At 49.0% G+C, this 17,593-nt stretch overlaps 1 protein-coding gene across 1 annotated transcript; it reads left to right on the forward strand.

Moving 5' to 3' along the window:
• Positions 1–11,537: 11,537 nt before the first annotated feature.
• LOC105472615 (beta-1,3-galactosyltransferase 5) lies at positions 11,538–15,226 on the forward strand. Its single transcript, XM_011726020.2, has 2 exons — positions 11,538–11,629; positions 12,261–15,226. The coding sequence occupies exon 2, from the start codon at positions 12,261–12,263 to the stop codon at positions 13,194–13,196; it is 936 nt and encodes a 311-aa protein (XP_011724322.1). The 5' UTR covers positions 11,538–11,629; the 3' UTR covers positions 13,197–15,226.
• The last annotated feature ends 2,367 nt before the right edge of the window (positions 15,227–17,593 follow it).

A 17,593-nucleotide genomic window follows, 5' to 3' on the forward strand; every position in this document is an offset into this window, starting at 1 on the left:
AGAACCCGGCTGTGCTGGCACCCTGATCTTAGACTCTAGTCTCCAGTACCGTGAGAAAAGACATTTCTGATATTTAAGCCACGCAGTGTGTGGTGTTTTGTGGTGGCTGCCCGAGGTGACTAAGACAATCCTTAAAATGCCTTCCAGCTCTAAATTCATCAGTCCTGAGACCAGTGATCATGTGTCCAAATCCCTATCGCTTTTCTCCCCAGTCACTTAATTTGATTGGAGGCTTCTGTGTTGTATTGATGAATGGGACAGAGAGGCCCTGTTGGACTCGAGACTCATGGGCCCATAAAGCCCTGAGAAGAACCATGGGCCATGTGATGTCCTCGGCCAGAGTCCGGACTGCGCATTTGCTTCTCTTGGCCGCTCTGAGCCACTCTGCCTGTCTCCAGCCTCCTTTCCCAGCTTTCCCTCTGCACACCATGCTGTTTCTGGAACCCACGGGGCCCTTCCGGATTCCCTGCCTCTGCTGGCCAGCCTCCCTGGAGCAGGTCTCCCTGAATATCCACAGGCAGGACCTCTGTTCTTTCCCCTGCCCCGTTAAAGAAAAGCCAGAGCTGGACAGGAGGTAGAAGGTGAAGACAGTTTCTATTCAGGAACTATTGCAGTAGGGGAAGAGACCTCAGTATAGAGCTGGGCTTAATTCTGAATACAGCATGGACAAGTGGGGAGGTGCAGCCCAGAAGCAGGGTGGAAGGCTCAGTGGGTGGAAAGTTACTTAGAAGAGACCCCAGGGGCGAGGGGGATCCTGGCTAAACCCACCTTGTTGGAGGCAGACCAGGGTGACCAGACATCAAGGGTGGGGGACGAGGAACCGATCAGATAGTGACGGTGGGAATCTGGAGGCTGAGGCCAGGGTGACCAGACACTGAGGGTGGGGGACGAGGAACTGATCAGATAGCGGTGGTGGGGGATCCTGGCCAAACGAACTTTGCAGGATTCTTGCTAACACCGGGCAGTGCAGAGACAGACATGGAAATGTAAAGGTGGAGGCCTGGTTGGGATGAGGATCCAGAGGCACCCAACTGGGGTCTCTGCCAGACCTCACGCATCACCCTACTGTGTCAGATCCCAGTTGCTGCTTGGCTCATCCTGTGAGCCCTGAACCCTGCAAAGATTTGTCGTCTTTGCTGTGGAACCCCCAGCACCTGGACCCTTGCCCGCCCCAGGGGAGGTGGTCAGAAGAGGCTTCCCGAGGCAGTGGAAGGGCCTGGGATGAAGGGGCGGGGCTCTGCTCCTCTACTGAGAGATGAAATAAAATAAATACAGGTGATTCCTCTTGGTAGCCACGTCACAAGTTCTACTCCTGTGGGTCAGGGCCCCCTCCTCAAAAATTCCTGCACGCACGACCTCAGAATGTGACCTTATTTGTGGGTGACAGCTGCAGGTGACACGAGGGCCCTTCCAACAGGGTGTGTTCCTGCCTTCGCCGGTCAGCTGCAAAAGGCGGGCACAGGCTGCTCCTGAGGCTGTGTGGCCAGGGCAGTACCTCACGGAACTTCCTGTGGCCACAGCAGCAGCAGCAGCATCTGCGAGCTTGAAAGGGGACGATGAGTGAGACTTTTGTCCACCGTTCTTGGTTGGGCTGCCACAAGCAGATGGGAAAGACTGAGAAAGAAACCATTCCTCCCCGGGTGGGGACGCTTGAAATTCCCTTTCAACCAAGGGGAGGCCACAGGCACCCTGTTCATACCTGAGTGCAGATGTCAGCGGCGCCTGGCTTGTTGGTGACCAGCAAGGGTCCCAGCTGAGCCGGGGCGCTCTCCGGTGGCTCTGGTGGGGCAGCCACAGGATCCCGGAGAGATGGTTCAAACATCATTTAGATGGAGCTGCCGCTGAAATAGACTTGACAGTTTATTTTGCTTAGTAGAAAAAAAATTAAAAATTGTCAGCTACGATCACCATTTTTTAATAAGATTTAAAAGTGTATTTTACAAAAAAAAAAAAAAAAAGTAAAAATGAGCAGCTCACCATGTCCCGCTTCTTCCACCCCAGCGCCAATGCCCTCCCTCAGCTGTGGTCCAACCAGAAGACAAGGTCAGATAAAACAACCGCAAAGAAAAAAGAAAAACCTTCTAGAGTGGCTGGGAATGAGGCCACCTTGACGTCTTCCCCTGAATCGGTGCCATCGTGGTTTTGAAGTGTGACGGTCACCCAGCTCAGGGGTCCCCGCTATGTGAGCCTGTCCACCACTGTTCACGCTTGGTGGAAGAAGACCTGAGCACCCCAAAACATGACATCCTTATTTTCAGGAACCTCTAACTGAAATTGAGCTCTTCCTTTCTTTATGAGTATAGGCACTGTCTTAGTTCTGTGCTGCTGTGGTAACAAAGTGCCTCAAACTGGGTGGCTTAAAACACAGACATTTGCTGTCTCAGGGGTCTGGAGGCTGGAAATCCGAGACCAAAGTGTCGCTGAGGTTGGTTCTTCTGAGGCTGTCGGGGAGAATGTACTCCAGGCCCTCTCGCGGGCTCTGGGGGTGGCTGGCTGCCTTTGGCGTTCCTTGGCTGGGAGACACAATGCCTCGAACCCTGCCTTCCTCTTCACGCTGTGTTTTCTCTATCTGTGAGTCTGTATCCAAATTTCCCTTAAGGAATACCTGTCATACGGGTTAGGGATCCCCCTAATGACTTCACTGAAACTTAGCGTAGAGCCTGTCTCCAAATAAGGTCACATTCTGAGGTATTGGTGGCGAGGACTTTAACACGGGAGTTTTTTGGGAGGGGGCCCTCATCTACATTAGTGGAACTTATGACTTTGTCACCGAAAGAAATCACTTATTTTCACATCACACTGTAGCAGCAGTGGACATCTCCAAATATGGGCGAAGCTAGTCCTGCCTGCAAAGTTAAGGTAGTTTTTATCAGATCTAGAGCTGGAAATCATTATTAAATGCAGCAGTAAAGAAGTGTGTATATTATTCTGGCTCAGTTTTAAAAATATTTTGATTCATTTATTTCAACGTAATCGATCTCCCCTGTAACTCTGTATGTTCTGTATTGTGCGGGTAAAAACGTTATTCAGACGAGTTCACAGGCTTCCCCCGACTGTGTTGAAAGGACCTGTGATGTAAGGACGTTTGTGGGGGGGCTTGTGGCTCCTTAACTGGCTCTGGAGCGAGCCTACTTCCATAGTGAACCCTGTGAGGCCCAATTCTGTTCCTCCCCCTGGAGCTCCAAGAGAAGGTCATTGTCCTTGTAGCAGCTGGTGGCCCCCAGGCTGGGCTCTCCTTGCAGGTGCCAGCGGGCTCTCAGTAGGTGTGACCTGGGATGTGAGTGATGAGCCAGGAGTGAGGCGCTCAGCACTTCTGGACCACACTTCCCACTCTCCCTGGGGTTCAGGTCAGGCCATGGAAAGTGTACACCCTGCTTGTCTTATAACTGGACGGGTGGTGGGCAGAACGCCTCTGGCAGGGTAGACCTTGAAGGCAAAACTGAGTTGAGGTTTGTTAGAAGTTAGGACGGAAATAGTTACTGCTGGGCATGCAGTGCTTCCCAAGCGTCCTGTGAGGCGGCAGTGTCATCACCAGTTTGACACAAGGACACAGGTGTAGAGCATGTAAGTGCCCTGGGCCGTGCTACACCACCACTGTGTTTGAGATGTGAACCAGGGCCTTCTGATTCCTCATTCCTTCCATCCTAGCAGGCTGCCTGCAGTTAACAAAAGGGGACTCCTGTATCTGCTCTGCAGCTTCTTCAGCTGGTTTATCATGGAAAACAGAGTAGATCCTGATGTGGCAATTAATGAAATATTATAAGAATTATCATAGCAGATCTCACAATTTGATCAAGGATCCTGCCTTCCATATCTGGCCAACTGATGTGCAAAAGCAGCTGCAAGAACTTCAGAGCTGACAAAAAAAGCAAACTCCAGACTTTATTTCCTGGGATCTGTTTTGTGAGACACTGGCCCATGAAATGCTCTCCCCAAAATAGTCGGATCTGTGGTCAAAGAAATTTGGGCAATTCTACAGAAGATGTGTCTTTTTCAGAGACTTATTTTTCATTAAAATTATTTAAAAATATTAACATGGTACAATGTGCATATAGTGAGGTGCACAGATCTTAGCTGCATGGCTCAATGAGTTTTTATGTATACTTCCACCCATGTAACCACCACCCAGATCTAGAATAGAATGTATTCATCTCTCCTGAGGTTCCTCTGTTCCCTTGCAGCCAATGATTCTCCACCAGAGGTAACCATTCTGCTGACTTCCTTCATCATTGATCAATTTTGCCTGGTTTTGAACTTCGTATAAATGGAATCATTTCATGTCTGTCTTTTCACTCAGTGTAATGTCTGTCAGATTAATAACGTCACGTGTCAATAGTTTGTAGTTTTTCTGGCTGTATAGCATTTCATTCATCCATTCTGCTGTTGAGGGAAATTTCTTGACTAGAGTTGTGTTATTGATGTATTGCATCTTGGCTCCAAATTCACCCTTTTTGCCTGGTCTCTGGAAATGGGTCTGGGCCCTCTAAATAGTTTCCTTCTACAATCTGGCTCTTGAAGTTTATCAGTGGAGGGACCCGGAGGGGCATTGCAGGGGAACAAGTTTTTCCTTCCCGGTTCAGAGACACTGGCTAGCAGCCCCTGTGGTGTTACAGGAATACTTGGCAAGACAGCAGTTTCTCCACGTACACCCACTAGGTGTTTTGTAGCAGAGTGCATCTGGTGAACTGCTTTCCTGGCAACCTAGAGGGCAGATTTCTGGCAAGTTCCAGAAGGTGGATTCCAAGCATGTTTCTCGAATGTGGATCTGCAATAATGTCTCTGCCATTCAGTGGGCATAGCTGTACCCTTTCAGTGGGGTCTAGATCTCAGCCCTGATTGGGGGCATTTTCTCAGTTGCTCAATCTCAGCCCTAGGGGCAGTGGCCATTCCTTATATATGGTTGTTTGTATATTCTTTGGAGCTGTCTTGATTTTATTACTGTTAGTCTCTCATTACTCCATTTCCTTATTATAGTAAATGATTCTTTGTATTTGACTTTACCTGGTCAAAGTACTATGTGGTTTTTCTTTCCTGTTTGGATCTAGATCGATACAATAATTTTTGGCAATTATGAGCAATGCTGCTGTGAACATTCTTGACCATGTCTTGGTGGACATAAGCAATAATTGCTGCTGGGTCTGTGTGCAGGAGTGATTTGCTAGATCATAGCACATACGTTTTGCCGCAGCAGAAACTGCCAAGGTATATACAGCTTTCCAAAGTGTGTTAATTTACATGCGTGCTAGCAAGGTAGGAGAAATACAGTTGCTTCCCAAGTAGCTGGGATTACAGGTGTGTGCCACCCTCCAGGTTAATTTTTTGTAGAGACAGGGTTTTGCCATGTTGGTCAGGCTAGTCTTGAACTGCTGGCCTCAAGTGATCTGCCTGCCTTGGCCTCCCAAAGTGCTGGGATTACGGGCGTGAGCCACTGTGCTTGGCTTCATGATAAAACTTCAAGGGATGAGGAGCTGCTTCTTATGATGAGCAAAGTAGGTGGTTTCTTCACATGGAATCTATTCCTGGTGAAGATGCTGTGAACATTGTTGAAATGACAAGAAAGGATTTACAGTATTACGTAGAGTGAGTTGATGAAGCAGTAGCAGGATTTGAGAGGATCGATTCCAATTTCAAAAGAAGTTCTACTGTGGGTAAGATGCTATCAAATGGCATTGCATGCCACACAGAAATCTTTCATGAAAGGAAGAGTCCATTGATGTGGCAAACTTCATTGTTGTCTTATTTTGAGAAATTATCACGACCACTCCAGCCTTCAACAACCATGACCCTGATCAGTCAGGAGCCATCCACATTGAGGTGAGGCCCTCCACTAACACAAAGATTATGATTCTCTAAAGGATCAGAGGAACATTAGTATTTTTTTTTAGCAATAAAGTATTTTAAATTAAGGTATGTATGCTATTTTTTAGGCATAATGCTATTACACATTTCATAGACTCCAGTATATTGTGAACATAACTTTTTTTTTATTATTATACTTTAAGTTCTAGGGTATATGTGCACAACGTGCAGGTTTGTTACATATGTATACATGTGCCATGTTGGTGTGCTGCACTCATCAACTCATCAGCACCCATCAACTCGTCATTTACATCAGGTATAACTCCCAGTGCCATCCCTCCCCCCTCCCCGCTCCCCACAATAGGCCCTGGTGTGTGATGTTCCCCTTCCTGTGTCCAAGTGATCTCATTGTTCAATTCCCACCTATGAGTGAGAACATGCGGTATTTGGTTTTCTGTTCTCGTGGTAGTTTGCTGAGAATGATGGTTTCCAGTTGCATCCATGTCCCTACAAAAGACATGAACTCATCCTTTTTTATGGCTGCATAGTATTCCATGGTGTATATGTGCCACATTTTCTTAATCCAGTCTGTCATTGATGGACATTTGTCACTGATTCCAAGTCTTTGCTATTGTGAATAGTGCCGCAGTAAACATACATGTGCATGTGTCTTTATAGCAGCATGATTTATAATCCTTTGGGTATATCCCCAGTAATGGGATGGCTGGGTCAAATGGTATTTCTAGGTGAACATAACTTTTATGTGCACTGGGAGATAAAAGTATTTGCTCTATTATGATATTTGCTTTATTGCAGTAGTTTGGAATGGAAACTACAATATCTCTTGGGTATGCCTGTATACAGAAAGGAATTTATTATGAGGAAATGCTCATGCAATGATGGAGGCTGGAAAGTACCAAGATCTGCAGTCAGCAAGTTGGAGACCCAGGAGAGTCGATGGTGTAGCCCCAGCCTGTGTTTCAAGGCCTGAGAACCAGGAGAGCCAGTAGTCTAAGTTCTAGTTCAACAGCTGGCAAGCTCCGGACCCAGAAAGAGCTGATGTTTCAGTTCAAGTCTGAAGGCAGGAAAAGACTTGAAGGCCGAGCTCCAGGCAGTCAGGCAGGGGAACTTTCCATTTACTCACGAGAGGGTCAGCATTTTGTTCTGTTCAGGCTGTCAACTGAGTGACCCAGAAAAGCTGGCACATAACATTCACCATCACGTTGCAAGAGCTGCAAACCCCTCTCTGCTTCTAATGCTGATGCTCAGCCGTCCTCCAGTGGGCAGGGAGCTGGATGCTGGGAGGACCGTGTGGGCCTGGGCAGTTTCTGAGAATCTCCCTCCGCCCTGTGACTTCTTAATTACTTAGAGGGTCACCCTGGTTGCTCACTTCAGCTCACTTGGGAGATTCTCTCTGCTTGAGGCTGGGGTAGGCCGAGGTCTTATGGGGTCTGAAGCTTATACAATTGGGGTGGGGGGCATTCCTCTTTAAGAAAAAGAAAACAGTGGGGGTAAGTCATCCTGCAGCTTAGCTCCACTAGTCTCATGGAAAATTTGCCTCCTAAAATGTCTTTCCTCTGAGAAAGCCCAGGCCTCCAAAGGTCCAGCCAGGCTGGTGTCAGTCTGGGGTCAGCTGCTGGGAGGCTGCAGGCCATGTATGACGCGGGAGTTCACCCTATCCCAGTTTCCGATGGAGAAGCATCGTTCTTGTCCACCCCTGTCGTGCTCTTTTGCACCCTCCCCAGGGGAAGGGATATTTTCAGTCTCTACAGCGAATCCACTGACACGTTAAGGTGGGCACGGTGGTCTGGAGTCTTCTTGTTTATAACATGGTGCCTATTACTGGTCGGCTCTGTACAGGCAGTTTCCACTGGCATTGTTCACCAGGCCAGCCTAGAGTGGAATGACCACATGTTAACATATAGATTCCTGGGCGCCAGACCTGCTTTATCAGAATCTCTGTGAGACGGAACCTTTCAGCCTGGGTTTTAAACACGCCTCCCAGGCTGACACTCACTGGATTTGAGAACCGTGGGGTTGTTCAGACAGCAGGGACATTGATGTTATTGCTTCTGCATTCTTGGTGATGCTGTTCTGTTCTCCCAAGGCCTGTGCAGTGGTGAGAGTCTCCAAGGATACAAGACCGTGATCTGGAGCGAGTGGCCTGAAAGTGGACCCTAGCACTCAGGACTGCCAACACCCTCCCTGGGTTTCCTTGGTCTGGAATTCCCATCCCTTGGTTCCACTGGTTACATCGCACCTCCCCTTCAAGGAACAGTGCAGGTGCTGTGCCCTTCGCAGGGTTCAGGATGCTCACTAGCTCCCTCTCCACCGAGGGCCGCAGCCCCTGGAGACCCCTTGAGTTGAGTGCTTTGTCCTCGCATACTCTTTCTGGCCTCATAGTGGGGCTCGGCCATTGTCCCTTCACTCCAGATCTCTCCTTTCAGATCCAGGAGGTGCATCTTGAACTTAACTTTCCAGACCCTCCCTTCAGTGTTCCAGTCCTTAGAGAGGTGGACTCCTGATTCCTTTGTCTCTGTGCCCTGTAGCCTCAGGTCAGGCTTAAGGCAAGGTCTCCTCACCTGGCCTGGGGAGAGTCCCAGGATGCTGTGCGTGCCTGCGCGGGTAGGATGCGGTTACCCAGATTTCCCCTTAGAGAGCCTTTCCCTGTCCTGACGGCTCTAGCTTTGTGTGTTACTTACTTGTTCCGCTTTAATTCAAAATGTACCCAGCAACCAGCTTAGGCACAGCTCTCTGGGGTTTCAGGAGGGGTGTAAGACATAACCTTCGTCCTTCAGGCACTATGGCCAGAAGTGGGGCGGTGGCCTAGGCAGGGGGCAGGAGCCAGCAGATGGGATGTACTCAGAGGAGCCTGCAGCAGGCAGAGGCAGACAAGGGAGGCCTACACGTTCTGAACTGTATTTCTCTCCTTCGGTTCCAAGGTTCTCTCCTGGCATCTATATTGCTCACAAGTTACAGAGCAAAGCTTGGTGTGATGGTTACTTTTAGGTATCAACTTGGCTGGATTAATAAATACCTAGAGAACTGGTAAAGCATTATTTCTGGGTGTGTTTGTGAAGGTGTTTCCAGAGGAGATTGGCTATGAGTCAGTGGGCTGACTGGGGAGGATCTGCCCTCTATGTGGGCAGGCACCATCCATTGACTGGGCCCAGATAGAACAAGAAGGCAGAAGAAATGTGAATTCCTCTCTCTTTGCTAGGGCTGGGACATCCTTCTTCTCCTGCCCTTGGACATCAGAGCTGCAGGCTCTCTGGCCTTTGGACCCGAGGATTTATACCAAGCAGCTTTCTGGGTTCTCAGGCCTTTGGCCTTGGACTGATAGTTACACCATTGGCATCTCTGGTTCTGAGGCTCTTGGACTTGGACTGAGCCACACTTTTGGCATCCCTGGGTCTCCAGCTTGCATGGCCGTCACGGTATTTCCCAACCTCCATAATCATGCTAGCCAGTTCTCCTAAGAAATTTCTTCTCATCTATCTGTCTGTCTATGTATCTATGTATCTATCTATGTATCTATCTATCTATGTATCTATGTATGTATGTATGTATGTATGTATGTATGTATGTATGTATCTATCTATCTATCTATCTATCTATCTATCTATCTACCTACCTACCTACTTACCTACCTACCTATCCTTTGATTGATCTACTAACCTTGGTTCCATCTCTCTAGAGAACCCTGACTAATACACCTAGAGGGCAGAATCTGCTGGAGAAACTGCCGTTCTGTTATTGACTGGCTGGTCAGGCCACACAGCCTGGGGGTCTAGATGTGTTTGGAGGTAGGGCTTCTGTAGCACAGATAGTGCCTGTTCATGGCTCTGTCCCAGGTAAGGCAGAGCTAGTTTGTGCAAAGAGCTTCTGCTTTCCAGCTGGCCTGGGGTGGCTGGGATCTGGGAGCACAGGCTGCCCTTTCCAGGCTCTGTCTGCTGGTGCTGCAGGTACCCCTGACTCCTCCAGTGGAAGCCTGGCCCCCCGGTCCTCTTTAGGCACAATACAGACTCAACCAAAGATGCAGATGCCTCATGTATGAGGATTCCGAGCTGTGACTTCTGGTGGTGGTTTCTTGGTAACTCCACTTTAGGCAGGAAAAATGTTCAGTTGCCCATGAAAACAAGCGACCCTAGGGGCTTTGGCCAGTTGGGTTTGGCACCTGCTCTACCTCCTGGGAAGCAGTTTGGCCAATGCACTGCATGAGGTGAGCGCCCATCCCTGGAATTTAGATCCCGTGAAGGGTCCTGAGAAAAACATCAGAGAGAATGAGAATTTAAGGTTTACTGTTAAAGCAACCCATAGAAAAAGAGCAGAATTATTCAAGCAAGGAAACAAAGTAGAAAAATATCTTCTTTCCCTTGCACTTGGTTTTTATGCTTCTCTGTAAAATGTATTGTCGGGGAGAAAGCAGGCCCCCAATCCCCTTGATCAGCTACACGTCCTAGCCATGCAAATAAATAATGACAGAAAGCAAGAAAGAGAGAAAGAAAGAAAGAAAGACAGAGAGAAAGAGAGAGAAAGAGAAGGAAAGAAAGAGAAAGAAAAGTAAAGAAAGGAAGGAAAGAAGGAAGGAAAGAAAGAAAAGAAAGAAACTTTGCAGCCACCTGGAGCACCAGTTCAGACAAGTTCTGGTCTCCTCCTTGCCTTCTGCTGTGATTTCTCTGAAGTTTCTGGGGACAGGAACTGACCAGGAACTCCCCAGGGGTGCCAAGCAGAGCCAGTAGTTTGCCTCCAGGAAAGAAGTCTCTGGAGAGCGAGCTGGTTCTAGAAAGCTCCATTGTTATTTCATGTTGCTTTTGGTGAATATATTTAGAACAGAATTTTAACAGTGAAATTTTGAGGTGCTCTTTTGGCCATCAAAATCACCAGCTCTTGGCTGGGCACAGTGGCGTGCCCTTGTAATCCCAGTGCTTTGGGAGGCCGAGGCAGGGGACTGCGTGAGCCCAGGAGTTTGAGACTAGCCTGGGCAACATAGTGAGACCCCATGTCTACAAAAAATACAAAATTAGAAGAGTGTGGCGGCATGCACCTGTGATCACAGCTACTTGAGAGGCTGAGGCAGGAGGATTGCTTGAGCCCAGGAGTTCAAGGCTGTAGTGAGCTATGATTGTGCTACTGTGCTCCAGCCTGGGAGACAGAGTGACATCTGGTCTCTGAAATAAAATTTAAAAGCCCAAACCAACTCCGCTTTTCACTCTTTCATTTTCATTTCTTGCTGTCCTTTCTGTCCTCTCACCCAGGATGACATTTTTAAAGTGCCGCTATTGTGTTAAGAAATGGATTTATTCTCTGTGTTAAATTCTCTCAGCATTACCTACAGACTCTGTTATGTAAATAAGGTAAGTTATTAGGATGAGAAGTGAGACTCTAATTTATGAGTTTACCGTGTCTCTTTAAAAAGCTGCTAGGTCCTATCTTAACTTTCTAGGCTTGAAGGATTCTAGGGGATTGGCATATTGTTACTGTTGTGGACATTGTTTGCCTTGATCATACCCATGAGAAAAGTGAGGCTGGGATGGGGGCTCACATGCGTGCTCAGAGTCATATAAGTAGGTTGGAAAGTGACACTACAGACACGGCAAATTGTGAAGGCCTGCTGGTAAGGCACGACTGATTTGAATGACACTCTTTTTTTTTTTTTTTTTTCCGTAGTGATTCCTGACATAATCATCATTTCTGGTAAACAAACCAACCCCATAACCTGATAATTGTGAAACATTCTACACTGACAGTTCTTTGAAACAAATTTCCTCCTGGCATTTACACTGTGGCTTTAGCTTTCAAACCGGAGGGTCCTCTTACCCAGCAAAAAGTGAGTTATACGCTTTCTTAATGTTATAACATTACCACGGATGATCCTGAACTTGCCGAGGATAGCAGAGACGGGTGGGCAGAAGAGGAGAGAATCAGATCAGAGACTGTAAAAAGTAATGTAAAAAAAAAATAATAATAATAATTCTGGCAGAGACGGAATTTGAAGGTACCTGTGCACATCAGAACCCTGGACTTGCTTTTTTTGGGGAGCAGGAATGCTGCTTAATTAGATCAGAGAAGAATGCAAGCGTGGTTTCCAGACCCGCAGCTTGTTTTGCTGCGCTTCATCATGGAGTCAGAGAACGGCAGAGCTGGGGGAGTGAGTGAGGGACCTGGTCCCATATCCCTACAGACAGGCAATCGGTGACTCCCGTAGGTTAAGGGCTGCAGAGCTGGGACCAATGCCCAGAATCTCTGAGCTTTTTATCTTACAGCATGAAGTGACAGATGCTGGCAGATGTCAGACCTCTGTGCTTTACTGTTTAACCATGCAGCACCCGACTTCTGTATTCAGCGAGGTTCTAGAGTTTCCAAAACACGGGTCTCCTCTCCCACCTCAGCCTTCTAGCATGAAACTAGACACATCCTCATGCTTTTGAGGTCTAATCATTGGATTTCGTTCCTTTCAGATGGCTTGCCCGAAGATGAGATTGATGTATATTTGCCTTCTGGTTCTGGGGGCTCTTTGTTGGTATTTTAGCATGTACAATCTGAATCCTTTCAAAGCACAGTCCTTTACTTACAAGAAAGAGGACAGGCACTTCCTTAAGCTCCCAGATACAAACTGCAGTCAGACACCCCCCTTCCTTGTCCTGCTAGTGACCTCATCCCACAAACAGTTGGCTGAGCGCATGGCCATCCGGCAGACGTGGGGGAAAGAGAGAATGGTGAAGGGAAAGCAGCTGAAGACGTTCTTCCTCCTGGGGACCACCAGCAGCGCGGCAGAAACAAAAGAGGTGGACCAGGAGAGCCAGCGACACAACGACATTATCCAGAAGGATTTCCTAGACGTCTATTACAATTTGACCCTGAAGACCATGATGGGCATGGAATGGGTCCATCGCTTTTGTCCTCAGGCAGCATTTGTGATGAAAACAGACTCAGACATGTTCATCAATGTTGACTATCTGACCGAACTGCTTCTGAAGAAAAACAGAACCACCAGGTTTTTCACTGGCTTCTTGAAACTCAATGAGTTTCCCATCAGGCAACCATTCAGTAAGTGGTTTGTCAGCAAATCTGAATATCCGTGGGACAGGTACCCACCATTCTGCTCTGGCACTGCCTATGCGTTTTCTGGCGACGTGGCGAGTCAGGTGTACAATGTCTCCAACAGCGTCCCATACATTAAACTGGAAGACGTGTTTGTGGGGCTCTGCCTCGAAAGGCTGAACATCAGATTGGAGGAGCTCCACTCCCAGCAGACCTTTTTCCCAGAGGGCTTACGCTTCTCTGTGTGCCGCTTCAGGAGGATCGTGGCCTGCCACTTCGTCAAGCCCCAGGCTCTCCTGGACTACTGGCAGGCTCTAGAGAATTCCCAGGAGAAAGATTGTCCGCCTGTCTGAGAGGAGCCCAGAGGCACATCCAGACAAGTTTCAGATAACCTGTGGGGATAGTGTTTACAAGATTTTGGAAGAGGGGGTGGGACAGAGGATGCTGTTCTTTAGTGCTGAAATCCACGCCAGAATGTCGGTGTCCATGAAGCCACTGATTAGTTCCCACTTAGTGCTCCAGGCAATAATAGGCACCCTGTCTCTTGGGCACGCACAGTCTCTATACTAAGTGTTTGACATACACCTGGATTTTCGCATTTCAGGGGTTAGTATCCTATGACACGATGGGTGTTACCATCCCAATTTTACAGGTAAGGAAACAGCAGCTGCGAGAGGTACAGGAACTTGTCCCAAGGCTCACAGCCAGTAGACATAGGAGCAGGAATGAAAATCGAGCACTTTCAGAATCTGGTGGGCAGCCCCTGACTTGAATCACTCCCGTGTGCTGCCTCCCTTAGGAGGGGACAGTGATGATGAGGTCTCCGAGCCGGCATCCTTCCGTCCCTATCCAGAGTCCCCTCCACCTCAGCTCCCAATCCGTGTGCTTTTTAGAGCTAAGCCTGGGATGACCAAATTCACCGCAGCTCCTTCATTCACGGGGCTGGACGTAGCTGGGACCGAGTCCATGTTACTGGCTCGGTACTCAACACAACCCAAGTTTCATCCCAGGAAATGTCCTCGCAGTGGATGCAGTTCACATGCTGAGGAACGCCCAGCTCTGGACAGAGTTCTTATAAATGTATAAATTAAGCTCAGAAACCACTGCAGTCTGACCTGCTGTACAGGCTGCCCACACTGCTGACCTCGCTGGTGAGCAGCATGTCACTTCTGAGCCATCTGCTGCTCTCTCGTTTCTTCACCCCAGCTGTCCCTTGTTTTCGATCAATGGGGACCAGCCACTGCCCCAGGAGCACTTTAGGGCTCTCAGTTCAAACCAAAGGACAGTTGAACTCGGATATGTTTCATGCGGGATTCTGGGAGCTTTCTGGGAATTCAGCTGGAGTCAAGTCAAGATGCTCTCAAGGACCTTTCGGACACAGAGCCCCAAAGTGGACCCTGGTGAGGCAGGGGTGGTCCTGCGTCCACTTCCCAAGCCTGAGCCAAGCTCATCTTCACTGAATTTCTCATTTGGCCGAGTAACAACTGAACTTCGTGGTTTGGTGTTTAGCCTTCAGTTTATTCCGCTACCTCCCACCCAGAGGTTTGTGCGAGCCTGTTTTGCAGGGTTGTGTGAAACCAGGGCACTTCTTTGTAAGAGGTTTTGCCCATTCAGCCACGGTCATGTGACATGCAAAGTAATCTTGCTCCTAATTATAGAAATGATTTTTTTTTTTTTTACTTTACCACACTTTACTTTGTACTCAGAGAAGAGGCCTCACATGGCTGTGTCACATATAAATGTTGGACTCAACTCCTACTTGAACTCAGGAAAAGTTACTTGCTGCAAAATGGTTTTGACCATGTTCAGTTGCAAAAGTCCGTCTGATATCCTGTTTTGCATACCATTTCTTGTGTCTGGATTATGCTGCTGCTTTGTAGACGTGTTTCCTCATCCTGGCCGCTCTGAACGCACTGGGTCATGTTCAGAAAAGCCTCCTTCTCAGGTGGAAAAAATCAGGGACTGAGCTTGTCTTTTGAAGCCCAAATTTAAGAGCCACGCCCCTCGGTTCCATAGGATGGGCTGCCTCTCATTGTGAAGATGACTGTGCTTTGAGGGAGAAGTCGTCTGCCGAAGAAGACCAGGCAGTAGGCCTGGGTCTGTGTTTCATGGTCTGTCTTGTCAGGTGTGTGTCTGTGTGGCCACTGGTCTCAGTCGGCGAGGCCCGTCCAGCTGCTGCCTCTGTGTGACTGGCTTTGGGTCTGGTCTTCACAGCGTCGGCTCACAGCTCCAGGGACAAATGAGGACAGGTGTGGGCTCTGTCTACTGCTTCTGTGTGTTCTTAAAGGATTTTCTCTGAGACCCTTTGTTTTCCCCATTGTTTCCCCTCCCCTCCTGTCCCCTCCCCTCTTCTTTTCTTTTCTTTTTTTCTGACAGGGTCTCACCCTGTCACCCAGGCTGGAGTGTAGTGGCCTGATCTCGCTGCAGCCTTGAACTCAACGAGCCTCAAACAAGCCTCCTGCCTCAGCCAGTGTGTAGTTGGGATTACAGGTGTGTATTTCTTTACACAATGACTAATTCTTTTTCTTGAGGAAGACATTATTACATGAATCTAGAACTTGAAGGAACCTTAGAGCTCATTCAGTCCTGCCTCCTCTTTTATGTGAGATGCAAACGAGGCCCAGAGAGACCTAACAACTTGCCAGGACCTTCCCAGCTAGTTTGTTGCAGAAGGCGGGTTCCAGCTCAGCATGGATTTCATGGTGCTGTCTGTCTGGATGTGAGAGTGAGGAACGACGTGAAAGCGTGAATGAGGAGGCCAAGCGGTGCTTCCCCAGGAACACCCAGTGCTAGCTCCAGAATGGGACTGGAGAGGCCCAGGTTGGCCGGGCCGGGGCTTCACCGCAGGCACCCAGAGAGGAGGGATTCTGATGGGCAGATGCTGAGCTAGGGGCTGCATAGGTATTGCCTCATCTACATGCTGTCAATGAGTTTTCCGAGGGCAGGGACCCCCAGTTGCTCAGGTTTACAGATTAGGAAACTGAGGCAGAGAGGGCAAAAAACTCATTCGAGGTTACATAGGTGAAAAGTGGTAGAAACGGGGTGACCCTAAGCTGCCCTGTGGCCTCCCCAGCCACCTGCTGACGAACTGCAGGAGTTCATTGCATTGGCTGCTCCCACTGCCTCTCTGGGGCGCCTCCTCAGACTCCCCCAACCACACACACCTATCCCCCAGCCCCCAGACCCCTGTACTCTGCCTTCTCCTGTGACTGTGGCAGGAGCCGCTTGGCCCCCGTGGCGCCAGAACCCCTGCTATTGGACTGACTCCAGCTCTTCTTCCACAACTCCTGATGCAGCTCACTCTCGTCCTGCCACCTGCTGTCCCCTCTGCTGGATCATCCCGTAAGCGCACAGACACACTGCCATTTCCCACCCAACCAGAAACGACCATCACCTTCCCCAACCCCTTCCCTGACCCTCTTCCCCTCCCACTGCCCCATCCTGTTGCGTTTCTGGTGGAACCCCGCACGAGAGTTTTACTTGTCTGTTGCCGCATCCTAATCCTTCTCTTCTTTCCCAAATGCCGTCTCATCAGACTTTTGCACCCTCACTCCACCCAGATGGCCCTTCGCAGGCACCCACGACCTCCTGTGGCTGGGTCCTGTGGGCAGTTCTCGTCCTCATCCTGCTTGACATGGCGAGTCCTCATCACCAGCTTCTAGGACGCCGGGTGCTCTTGGTCTCCCTTCTCCTTGCTGCCCGCCTTTTCTATCTCCTCTGCTTGCTCCTTCTCTTTGCTCTGACCGTGCCGTGCTGGAGGTTCCTGGGCTCTGCCTGGGGCCCCCTTTCTTCCCTGCTTATACCCAGTCCTCTGAGGGGCCCACCCTGTCTCATGGCTTTAAATATGTTGATGATGTTTCCATTTTTCTCCCGTGTAGAACTCTTTCTTGCTCTTCAATCCACTGCCTACCTGATTTCCCATAGTGAACAAATCCAACACTGACCTTCTGATTAACTGCCCCACATCCACCCCCTCTGCAGCCGTTCCCGTCTCAGGTAACGGCCACTCCGTCTTCCTGCAGCTCAAGTGGGAAGCCCTGGAGCCATTCTGACTCCTCTCCCATCTGGTGCGTCAGGAAAGACTGTGGGAACTACCTTCAAATTATCTCCAGGAGCCAGCTGCCTCCCGCCCCTCCACTGTGACCACCCTTGTCCAAGCCTGCATCGCCTCTCACCTGCATTCGTGCAGCCACCTCCAGACCCTCCCCAGGCTTCCATCGCTGCATCCTTTAGTCTCTTCCCAGCAGCATCCAGAGTGATCCTTTCAAAATCTCACTTCTCTGCTCAAAACTGTGGTTTCCCATCGCCAGGGATATTAAGGATAAAAGCCACATGCTTCATACCATTGTCTGCCTGTGATTCCCTAATCGCATCCCTTTGCTCACTCACTCTGGCCTGTTGTTTCTGAACAGCAGTCTGTTCCAGCCACAGTGGCCCCCTTACCCTTATCTGCCCATGCCCGTCGGCCTTGGTGCTGGCTGTCCTTTCTGCCGGAAGTGCCCTTTCCGCAGGTGCTCTCATGCCTTGCTCCTTTGCCTGGTTGACATCTGGTCAATGTCACCACCTCAGTGAGGCCTACGCTGACCTCCCTGTAGGAAAATGCAACTCACCTCACTCCCATGCCCCATACCTTATATTGTTTTCCTTGCACTTACCAATTTCTAACAAAGCGTATAATATCTATTTATTATAATATATCTATATTTTATGGTTTATGTTTCAACCGACTTGAATGTAACCTTTGTGTGGG

The sequence above is a fragment of the Macaca nemestrina genome, chromosome 4 (assembly GCF_043159975.1).
Source record: "Macaca nemestrina isolate mMacNem1 chromosome 4, mMacNem.hap1, whole genome shotgun sequence".
Lineage (NCBI taxonomy): Eukaryota > Metazoa > Chordata > Mammalia > Primates > Cercopithecidae > Macaca > Macaca nemestrina.

Excerpts from the sequence above, each read along its gene's own strand:
- LOC105472615 (XM_011726020.2), top strand. The coding sequence starts at position 12,261 with ATGGCTTGCCCGAAGATGAGATTGATGTATATTTGCCTTCTGGTTCTG.